At 34.7% G+C, this 12238-nt stretch overlaps 2 protein-coding genes across 15 annotated transcripts in view; one reads left to right on the top strand and one right to left on the bottom strand.

Moving 5' to 3' along the window:
* RP1 (RP1 axonemal microtubule associated) overlaps window positions 1–12238 on the bottom strand; it is a 357833-nt gene that overhangs the window by 257999 nt on the left and 87596 nt on the right. For all 14 annotated transcript variants that reach the window (XR_014308427.1, XR_014308428.1, XR_014308429.1 and 11 more), the window contains exon 4: window positions 2191–2354. Coding sequence is in view for 11 of the 14 variants with exons in the window: in XM_082719229.1 (XP_082575355.1) it covers window positions 2191–2354 (164 nt within the window). In the remaining 3 variants the exon portion in view is untranslated. The remainder of the gene's footprint in view (window positions 1–2190; window positions 2355–12238) is intronic.
* On the top strand, window positions 8267–8764 carry LOC309858909 (large ribosomal subunit protein uL23). The gene has a single exon (XM_082719235.1). The coding sequence runs from the start codon at window positions 8282–8284 to the stop codon at window positions 8750–8752; it is 471 nt and encodes a 156-aa protein (XP_082575361.1). The 5' UTR covers window positions 8267–8281; the 3' UTR covers window positions 8753–8764.

Consider the following 12238-nt stretch of genomic DNA (forward strand, 5'->3'; position numbering starts at 1 on the left):
AAAAAAAAATCAGTGCTTTCCAGGAGTTCAAGGGGAGGGAGGAACAGATAGTAGATGGAACCCAGGGGAATTTTAGGGTAGTGAAAATATTCTGTATGAATCCATCATTAGATGGATTCATGACATTATGTGTTTGTGAAAACCCCTAAAACTGTACTGCACAAAAGAATAACACCAATGAAAATTGTAGGGTTTAGTTAATAATAATGAATTGATACCGGTTCAGCAATATTAACAAATGTATTACAGTAAAGCAAGATGTTAATAGAAAAACTGAGACTAGAAGACAGAAGTGGTATATGGGAGCTTTTTGCACTATCTGTTCAATTTCCATAAACTTAAAATTGGTTTAAAAAATAAAGCTTATTAATTGATTAAAAAAAAAAGGAAAGAAGTACTAAAAGTACTAATACATGTTGTAACATGGATGAATACTAAAAACATGCTAAGTGAAAGAAGACAGACCCAAAAGACCATATATGATTCCATTTACATGAAATATCCAGAATGGGCAAATCCTTAAAATCAGAAAGTAGATAAGAGGTTGCTAGGGATTGGGGGAAAGGAAATGGAGAGACTGCATAATGAGGTTTCCTTTTGGAGTAACTCAAATGTTCTGGAACTAGATAGTGATTGAAGAATATTGAGACTACATTATACCTCACTGAATAACAAACTTTTAGTTAAAATGATAAATTTTATTTTCTGGATTTTGCCACAATAAAATAGAAAATACATATGCAACAAAACTATAAAGAAAAAGGAAAGAATGAAACAAAAGAACCTAAGAATACTTACAAGAAACCAATTCATCAAAATGAGTGAAAACTATGATCAAAATCAACAAGAAGTTAACTAAACTTAAAGAAGCCATCACCTCTACAAACAAGATGTAAATGTACCAATCCTAGGGCTCAAGAAAGAAAGAGCAAAAAAACTGAAAGAGCTGAAATGTAGTGCTGAGAAAGAAGCATCAAACTATGAAAATGGTTTCCTATGGAAAGAAAACAGAAATGAAGAGTTAAAGATGTTCCTTTGCTACTACAGAATTCAGAATAACTTAACTCTATACACCATGTGTATAAATTGATTTTAAAATATACATGAAATAAATCAGAACCACAACAAAAACAACTTGGACTCTTTTGATATAGTCACTTCTAAAACTATTTCTTACACATGCAAAATAATGATAAAGTCCTCATTTTTTACATGTAGTGCCCATCAACACAAGAAAGAGTTTCTTCAAATATTGACTCATATAGAAACTTTGGAAAGGATAGTTCAAACTAAACAATTAGTTTAGTTCCAAATGATTCAGACTCTTCTATAACATGTTATATGGCTGAGTACACAGACTGGAGTAAACCAAATACTCAGGATCACATGGAAGTGAGTATCATATAACAATTTGAGCCACTTAAGGATACTCTTTCCTGATTGTGATTTTATACTTTCTACCCAGTCAAAATAATCCCTCTATACATTCAACCATTCATTCAACAGATATTATTAAATACCTATAAAGTGCTAAGTACTTGACTGATTTCACATCTTTCCTTTGGTTGCTAATCTTTCTGACTAACAACTGATCTGATACTGCTACCTATTTCTCCCTAATCTTGATCTCAGTGTGTCTAGTAATGAACTAATAATTTGATTATAACTTCTTTGCTCTCCTTTATTTATTTATTTTTATTTTTATTTAATATTTTTTTTATTTCTTTTCAGCATAACAGGATTCATTGTTTTTGCACCACACCCAGAGCTCCATGCAATGCATGCCCTCCATAATACCCACCAACTGGCTCCCCCAACCTCCCACCCCTCGCTCCTTCAAAACCCTCAGGTTTGTAATTTTTTTTTCCTTTGCAACTTTGACTTTAAGCCTTATATGTTCGAGCCCCAGTCAGAAAGGCATAAGCCCTTACTCCCAACAGCCACAAGTATAGAAACAGTAAAAGTTGGCCTTCTAGTATTTCTCTCTAGCTATTGTCTCTTATTGTATTGCAGTTTTCCTTGTGTATAATCTGAATGAACAAAAACTGCCATGAATTACTTTTGACTGACCTTCAACAGGACCCAGAGTGTTATAACAGAAAGCACCAATTTGATAGATTGTATTCATTCCAATGTACCAACTACCTGTATCACTTATATTAACAGGTTTTACTCAGCTTTATTACTTACAGTAAATACGTCTTCATGGCCATCCTGAAATTGAGATCCATCTGTTCCATAAAGATATATAGGAGCTGAACTTCTATGTTGTCCATACAGTATAATATAAATCTGTGAGCTAGTCCCTGAATTTGGCAAGTCACTGGTGATTATGGAAATTTTCCAGATACCACCTAAAGAAGCACAAATAACACACAGTATTAAACCAACATATAAAAACAGAAGACTCAGAAGAGATGATCATCATCAAGCCAGGGGAATTCAGAAAGACATAACTTACTCTTCTTCATCTCCTTTGGAAAAGTACTATAGCACAATATTTAGACTTGGTTTTTTAAATATTCAGTAAATTACTATGTCTTACAATGTAACTGTAAGACTATTTCCTAGATCTTTAATAATAAAGTTAAAGAGATACAATTATCCTATTATACTCGGTCATGCTTGGATTCCAAGAAAGTTGCTATGGAACTTCTCTAAAGTTCCCTGCCTTTTGACAAAATATTTCCAGTATTGTTATCTATGACATGTAATATGTGCATTCAGTATTACACATTTTAAGATCTTGAGATTTTAGATATTAATTTTCCAAAGTAAAAAATTGTTTAATAATTTGTATAATCATAAAAATTGGAATTAGATAAGTTAGAAGGAATTTGAAAGGTCATCTGGCAATTTCTACACTTACTGTTTTAAGTATTCCTAATTAGTAGATGAGGTAACTGAATTCAAAAAATGTTAAATAAATTTTGTATCCCAGCAAAAAATAAACACAGTGTGAGAAAATATATGGCTTATTGTGAATATAACTGAGATTATCTAAACATTATAGCATACTGAGAGTGGTATGATATTACTTCCTAGGATTTCAATTTAATTTTGTTAGGTTTCTTTGGAAAAAAAACATCAAGAGTTGATCAATAAGAAAATTGAAATAATGAGAAATTAGGGAATACACTCAAGATTACATAAAAGAAGTAAGAATACGAGGCAATAAAATTCAGAACTATGGATTTAAATTGCATTCTTCTCTTTAGACTGTGGTTTTCTCTCTCTTATATTTAAACTAATTTTATTTCCCATTTTGATCATTCAAATTGTCAAATTCAAAATTTGAATTTTATTTATATAGTACAATGAATATATGTTAAATTAATGCATGTGTTTAAAAACCTACTTTGAAACAGGAAATTCTACTTTATTTTTCCAACATATGGCAAAAAGCCAAGTTAGACTACCAAATCATCCTGGAAAACATTCAGTTCATAAATAAAAACCTCATTTTTAAAAACTGGAAGAGGCTCAGTCCGTTAAGGAGCTGCCTTCAGCTCAGGTCATGATCCTGGGATTGAGCCTTGCATCAGACTCCCTGCTCAGCAGAGAGCCTGTTTCTCCCTCTCCATCTGCCTGCTGCTCTGTCTATTTGTGCTCTCTCTATCACTCTGTCAAAAACATAAACTCTCTAAAAAAATTAAAAAATAAAAAATAAAAATAAAAACTGAAAGAGGATAATAGGCTATCTTTAACAATGGCAAAAATAGTTAAATTGCAATTACAAACTACACATTTAGGAAAATTCTATCTGTTTTCTGTAGACTAACTATATGTTAGTGCTTGTTTGAATAAAATGAAATAAAGCTCTTCAGCTTCTAGTCTCTTAGAAATGCAGCAAAAGATTTCAGGGGAGAATCAATACTTGCTAAATGTACAAGGACCAAATCAATAAGGAAAGAAATTGCATTTTCCAACAACTAAGATGGAAAAGGATGAAAAGCATAGGAATAGAAATAAAAAAGAAAATAATGAAATATGATGTCAGTTTACCATAGGTCTTCACACCACTTTAAATCATTAAAACCTAACCTTGGAAGGGGATGTTGTAAAAGCCAGAGTAGAACGTAAAGATGATGAACCAAGATTCATCTTTAAGTTTATAACTTACACTTCAATCAATCAATAACCAACAAGTCATTGAGTCATTACTAGGTGTCTGGTGTTACAGGGAGGAGTAGATGGAAAACATAAAATGATGTCTTTGTCTTCTGTCAGTTTGTAATCTATATGAGGTACTAAGGCCAACATACAAAAAGGGAAAAAATCATTTTTGGAGTAGAGAGACCATATCACAGAAAAACTAACAGAACAAATATGAAAAATAACTTTTTTAATTTTAAAAAATGGCAAAAAATAGCATAATTTAAACAAAGAAGGTATGAAATCTCATGCTGTAATCTCTGTAAGCTAAAAGCCAAGAGAAGAGTGACACAGATTTCAGGAATTTGTGGACACCTAACTCAGCTTGCTTAGCAACAATATGGGAGAGAAAAGGTGAGCAGATAAAATTCTAAAAACCTTCTTAATCTTCATATCCCATTAGATCCCAATTTGAAAAAGAGTAGGTTGAAGGGGTAAGTAAATAGACTGGAGAAAAACAGGATGCAGGGAATAGACAAATAGCTTGATGAAAGACTCAAATACCATATCACATACAAAACAACTATACAATTTGAATTGCCTTTATATATTCCAAAATATAATAAACTTATAGTTAATTTATTTTCACAAAGAAATACAGGCCCAGATGGTGAATTTTCTACCAAAACTAAAAACAATAAATAAATAAATAATTTTTAAAAATCCTACACCAACCCTTTGAAATAGTTTCCAAGTCATGATGTAAGATAAGCATTACTGTGATACCAAAAACAAAGGCATAATAAGAAAACTACAAAGCAATAACCCTCATGAATGTAAATGAATATATTCTCAACAAAATATTAGGAAATCAAGTCAACCACAACCTGCAGATTTATTCCAGGAACTCAAAGCTTTTAAACATTTAGAAATTCATCAATGTAATTCATCACACTAACAGAATAGGAGAACTTGTCTACCTCAATAGACCAAAATAAATAAATAAATAAATAAATAAATAAGCCTTTGTAAAAATTAAATACCCAATCATGGTAGAAACTTATTATTGAAAGTGACAGAAATGAGAATCATGTTATTGAAAACTGGAGCACAGTGTATCCTTATGTTGAAAGTGTCAGAGAACTTGGCTGAATTGTGCTCTATTATTCAGTAGTGCAAATAGAACTTATAATGATGAACTTGGAAATTTAGAAGGTGTGGTCAGGTTTCTCCTTGCTGCTTATGGTCAAATTCAACAGGAAAGAGATAAATTGAGGCAGGAATTACTAAGCAAAAAGAATCTTGCACTTAATAATTTGGAAAATTCTCAACCTATCTAGATACCACGTTCTATAAACAAAGCCTAGGATTTGGCAGGAAAACTATTTGCTAAAGAGATCAGACATGTGATTTATGGATCCAATCAATTATCTCAGCAGAAGCCAGAAGTAAAAATTAGTCATCCAGGAAGACTCTATAGAGTACTCTTGTGCCTAAAGATGTGAATTCCCATGACATCCACAGGAGACCAACAACGGTTTCAAGAATTTTATTCCAGCAGATAAAAAGGACAGAAATAGAATGAAATAAACAAAGAATGACTCTGATGGCCAAAGTGGATGGAATAACTGCTCTGGGGCAAGGCCACCATCCTGAGGGTCATGAAGATGGAGTTACTTCTCTACTAGGGCCCAGAGAACAAAGCAGTAAGTCACAGAGGATTATTCTCAGGCCTCAAAATCTAATGAAATTTGCCTTACTGGATTTCAGACTTGTTTGGAATATGTGACCCCTTTTTTCCTTCAAATTTCTCCCTTTTGGAATGGAAGTATCCATCTATGCCTGTCCCATTGCATTCCAGAAGCAGATAACTTCTTTTCCAGTTTCACAAGTCTGTGGATGGAAAGTAATTTTGGCCCAGAACAGATTATACCCAATGTCTCACCTATACCTGACTTAAATAAAATCAAAGATGAAGTCTCAAACTTTTTGAGATTATTACATTTAGATGATATTTCGGGCTTAAAGTTAATGCTAGAATGGTTAATACTTTAGGGAATTTTTGAGTGTGGTAAATTTATTTCCCACATATGAAGAACATGAATTTTCCAGGACCAGAGGAGAGCTGTTGTGGGTTGAAATGTATCCCCAAAAAGATATGTTCAAGTCCTTATTCCTAGTGTCTATGAATGCGACCTTAACAGGCAAGGAAAGTCTTTCCCTAGAGCTGTCAGAGAGAGTATGGCACTACCAATATCTTGAGTTCAAACTTCTAGCTTCCAGAACTGTGAAAGATTAAATTCCTGTTTTCAACTTCAATTTGTTAGAATAGCCCTAGGAAACTAATGCAAAAAGTGACTACTTAAGCAAATTGTGTTACATAAGTAAACACAACTCAGCAATTAAAAGGCATAAACTATAGATACAAATATTTGTGTCAATATTGAGCTTCATGCTGATCAAAGTCCTAGTTATAAACAAGTATACAATAGTGTATGATTCCACATATACTGTACACATAGTGTATGATTCCACATAAGAACTTCTAAGAAAGACAGACTTAGTTGCAGTAACAAAAAGCAAATAAACTCTTTCCTAGGGCCAGGAGTGGTGGATTTATCTGAGAGAATATGAAGATGCTATTTGGAATTATATAATTGTTCTATATTTTTATTGAAGTAGTACTTAAAGGGTAAGCTCAAGGGTCAAAATAATCACACTATAGATTTGAAATGCATGCATTTTGTTTGTATAAATGTCTCAATACAATTAGTTGTTTTAAACATCAAGTAAGAACTTATAAATGCCATACTGAAACTGATAAAGTTGGGCAGGAGAAAGCCACGCAGATGAAAAAGAACTCAGTTCTTTCACTTGCAAAGAGGTTATACAATCAATGAATCAAAGCTAAACATGAATTTCACAATAGAAAAATGGGCAATATGAATAAGCAATTCATTAAAACACATACACACAAACAAAAGTAGCAAAGAAATAGAAAATATGTTCACCCTCCCTTATAATTAATGGTAGGCAAATAAAAACAAGACATCATTTTTCACCTATCAGATTGGCAAAAATCTTTAGTTTTACAATATCTAGTGCTATGAGTGTGAGCCTTTCCATACTGTTTGACATCAGTCCACATCCCCCTAAACCTTTTTTGAAGGGCAATTTGGCAATAGCTATGAAAATTTATAACACAAGCTATTCATCTAAGAGTTTCACTGCTATAATTTACTGTACAAATATACTCACAAAGATGTCAAACTATGTGCATTAAGGAAATTCTCCAAGATTCCTGGAATAGTGAGTATTTGGACATAACCATATATCTTTTAATACAGAATGAGACAAATCACAAAATAGCCACAATGAAATACTACACAATGCAATGATTTTAAAATAATAACTAAAGCAAAATATGGCATGATTTGAATACTATAATCTCAATTTTATAAATAAAAAGGATATCCATAGGTATACATATATATACATGGTGACATATGTATTTAAAATTTAGAGGAAAAATTGAAGACCTCTTTAGAGTTTAGAAGCCAGACCTGGGGAAAGGTTAACTTTTCATTTTATATTTAACTATACTTGTATACATGTACCATATTATTTTCACCTTTTTAAATGGGCAAATACATGAAAGATAGAACTTTAAATGATGAGAAGAGCTCTTTAGGAAAATCAAAATACAGGGAAAATGTGCCTGAATTTTTCAGAAACAAAATAATGTTTTCTGTGGTTATAAAAATTCTATAATGTGGTAATAATAATTCTATAATGTGGTTATAATAATTCTAGAGGAATTATTCTTTTTTATTTCCAGAGTTCCTTATAATCACTTCCTAAATGTTCTTCCCAGTAAACTATAAGCAACTCACAGACCAAAAATTATTTGAGACCTACAAGCAATGCCAAAGCGGAAGAACAGAACCATTCCTAGAAGTCAATATGTTGGAAATTTAGGTGCCACAATAAATCATGGTTCTCTGGCCACAGAAGAGCATGACTCTTCAATTAATTTGAATAGCATCATTATGAGGAATGGTAAGTAGTAGATTTTTGAGGTCACAGAACTATCTTGAGATCTACACTTTGAAAAACAGTTTTAGAAAAGATAACAACTCTGTCTCAGTTTCATTATTCAAAAAGTAGAAATACGCCTTTTACGAAGATGGCGCCGAAAGCTAAGAAGGAAGCCCCTGCCCCTCCCAAAGCCGAAGCCAAAGCAAAGGCTTTGAAAGCCAAGAAAGCGGTGCTGAAAGGCGTCCACAGTCACAAAAAAAAGAAGATCCGCACATCACCTACGTTCCGACGACCCAAGACTCTGCGTCTCCGAAGGCAACCCAAATACCCTCGAAAGAGCGCCCCCAGGAGAAACAAGCTTGACCACTATGCCATCATCAAGTTCCCCCTGACTACTGAGTCAGCCATGAAGAAAATAGAAGACAACAACACACTTGTGTTCATTGTGGATGTCAAGGCCAACAAGCACCAGATCAAACAGGCTGTGAAGAAGCTCTATGACATTGATGTAGCCAAGGTCAACACCTTAATCAGGCCTGATGGAGAGAAGAAGGCATACGTTCGGCTGGCCCCTGACTATGATGCTTTGGATGTTGCCAACAAAATTGGGATCATCTAAACTGAGTCCAGCTGGCTAAATCTAAATACAGTTTTTTCATGATAAAAAAAAAAAAAAAAAAAAAAAAAAAAGTAGAAATACACTATTGATTTTTTTTATAACTATATCAGGTAACATTTGTTAAGCACATGGTACAGCGTCTGGTACATTAAAGTCACTTAATAAAGGCGTTATTATCATTGTAATAGTAATTGAATTACCTTTTCATTCAAGTAGACCAGTATTTTCAATGGAGCAATATTACTATCAAAGGAGAAAAATTCATTCTTAGAGCACAAAAATTTTAAATATTATAATAGATTGTGGCTCTTTAAAACTCAATTTTACCCAAGAAAATACTATTCCTTCATATTTATCTCCTTAAAAGGCAATAATGAAAAAAAAAATAAAATAAAGTAAAATGCAGTAATGAGGAGAGCCTGGCTGGCTCAGCTGATGGAGCTGATGGAGAATGCAACTTTTGATCTCAAGTTTGTGAGTTAGGGTCCCACATTGGGTGTAGAGATTAGTTAAAAATAAATCTTTTCAAAACGAAAATAACAGGGGGAGGAGTCAAGATGGCAGAAAAGTAGCAGGCTGAGACTACTTCAGCTAGCAGGAGATCAGCTAGATAGCTTACCTAAAGATTGCAAACACCTACAAATCCATCAGCAGATCTAAAAGAAGAAGAACAGCAATTCTAGAAACAGAAAAACAACCACTTTCTGAAAGGTAGGACTGGCGGAGAAGTGAATCCAAAGCAACGGGAAGATAGACCCCAGGGAGAGGGGCCGGCACCCGGCAAGCGGCAGAGCAATGGAGCACAAAATCAGGACTTTTAAAAGTCTGTTCCACTGAGAGACATCGCTCCAGAGGCTAACCAAGGTGAAGCCAACACGGGGTCAGCATGGCTTCAGGTCCCGCAGGGTCACAGAAGGATATGGGGTGTCTGAGTGTCACAGACCTTACAGGTATTAGAACAGGGAAGCCAGCTACAGAGACAGAGCTGACAATGAGCTCACAGCTTGGGGTTACCTTGAACCCATCGCAGACTCGGTGAACTCGGAGCTCGGCCGGAGGTCAGGCAGACGGGAGTTACTGGGCGCTGTTCTCTGAGAGTGCACTGAGGAAGGGGGCCCTCGGCTCTTGGCTCCTCTGGTCCAAAGACAAGGAGGCTGCCATTTGTATTCCCGTTCTCCAGAACTCTACAGAAAGCACTAAGGGAACAAAAGCTCCAGAAATCAAACCAGAGCTGATTACTCAGCCCGGCCTCTAGTAAGGGCGGTGCAATTCCACCTGGGGCAAAGACACTTGAGAATCACTACACCAGGCCCCTCCCCCAGAAGATCAACAAGAAATCCAGCCAAGACCAAGTTCACCTACCAAGGAGTGCAGTTTCACTAACAAGGAGAGCAGCAGAATTACAGACGAGGAGAAAGCAAAGCAAGAAACTCATGGCTTTCTCCCTCTGATTCTTTAGTCTTGCAGTTAATTTAATTTTTTTTTCTTTTTCATTTTTTTCTCTTCTTCTGCTAAAATTTTTTTAACTTTTACCCTTTTCTTTTTTAACTTTTTTTAACTAGTTTATCTAATATATATATTTTTTTCTTTTTTATACTGTTCTTTATTAGTTTTCTTTTTTTAATTCTTTTCTTTCTTTTTTTTTTTCTTCTCTTTATTTCTTTCTGAACCTCTTTTTATCCCATTTCTCCCCCCTTGCGATTTGGGATCTCTTCTGATTTGGCTAAAGCATATTTTCCTGGGGTTGTTGCCACCCTTTTAGTATTTTACTTGCTCCTTCATAAACTCTTATCAGGCCAAAATGAAAAGGCAGAAAATTCACCACAAAAAAAAGAACAAAAAGCAGTACCAAAGGCTAGGGACCTAATCAATACAGACATTGGTAATATGTCAGATCTAGAGTTCAGAATGATGATTCTCAAGGTTCGAGCCAGGCTAGAAAAAGACATGGAAGATATTAGAGAAACCCTCTCGGGAGATATAAAAGCTCTTTCTGGAAAAGAAAAGAACTAAAATCTAACCAAGTTGAAATCCACAAAGCTATTCATGAGGTGCAATCAAAAATGGAGGCTCTCACTGCTAGGATAAATGAGGCAGAAGAAAGAATTAGCGATATAGAAGACCAAATGACAGAGAATAAAGAAGCTGAGCAAAAGAGGGACAAACAGCTACTGGACCACTGGAGAATTTGAGAGATAAGTGACACCATAAGATGAAACAACATTAGAATATTTGGGATTCCAGAAGAAGAAGAAAGAGAGAGGGGAGCTGAAGGTATACTGGAGAGAATTGTTGGGGAGAAATTCACATATGGCAAAGGGAACAAGCATCAAAAATCAGGAGGTGCAGAGAACGCCCCTCAAAATCAATAAGAATAGGCCTACACCCCATCACATAATAGTAAAATTGACAAGTCTTAGTGACAAAGAGAAAATCCTGAAAACTGAAACCTGAAAGCTTTTCCATTAAGGTCAGGAACATGGCAGGGATGTCCATTATCACCACTCCTATTCAACATAGTACTAGAAGTCCTTCCGCTAAGGTCAGGAACACGGCAGGGATGTCCATTATCACCAATGCTATTCAACATAGTACTAGAAGTCCTAGCCTCAGCAATCAGACAACAAAAGGAAATTAAAGGCATCCAAATCGGCAAAGAAGAAGTCATACTATCACTCTTTGCAGATGATATGATACTATATGTAGAAAACCCAAAAGACTCCACTCCAAAACTGCCAGAACTTGTACAGGAATTCAGTAAAGTGTCAGGATATAAAATCAATGCACAGAAATCAGTTGCATTTCTCTATACCAATGCAAGACAGAAGAAGAGAAATTAAAGAGTCAATCCCATTTACAATTGCATCCAAAACCATAAGATACCTAGGAATAAACCTAACCAAAGAGACACAGAATCTATACTCAGAAAACTATAAAGTACTCATGAAAGAAATTGAGGAAGACACAAAGAAATGGAAAAATGTTCCATGCTCCTGGATTGGAAGAATAAATATTGTGAAAATGTCTATGCTACCTAAAGCAATCTACACATTTAATGCAATTCCTATCAAAGTACCATCCATCTTTTTCAAAGAAATGGAACAAATAATGCTAAAATTTATATGGAACCAGAAAAGACCTCGAATAGCCAAAGGGATATTGAAAAAGAAAGCCAACGTTGGTGGCATCACAATTCCGGACTTCAAGCTCTATTACAAAGCTGTCATCATCAAGACAGCATGGTACTGGCACAAAAACAGACACATAGATCAGTGGAACAGAATAGAGAGCCTAGAAATAGACCCTCAAATCTATGGTCAACTCATCTTCGACAAAGCAGGAAAGAATGTCCAATGGAAAAAAGACAGCCTCTTCAATAAATGGTGCTGGGAAAATTGGACAGCCACATGTAGAAAAATGAAATTGGACCATTTCCTTACACCACACACGAAAATAGACTCAAAATGGATGAAGGACCTCAATGTG

This window comes from Mustela nivalis, assembly GCF_964662115.1.
Source record: "Mustela nivalis genome assembly, chromosome: 2".
NCBI classification, from domain to species: Eukaryota; Metazoa; Chordata; class Mammalia; order Carnivora; family Mustelidae; genus Mustela; species Mustela nivalis.

Bases quoted from the DNA above. Each gene is read 5' to 3' on its own strand.
- LOC309858909 (XM_082719235.1), top strand. From the start codon at position 8,282: ATGGCGCCGAAAGCTAAGAAGGAAGCCCCTGCCCCTCCCAAAGCCGAA.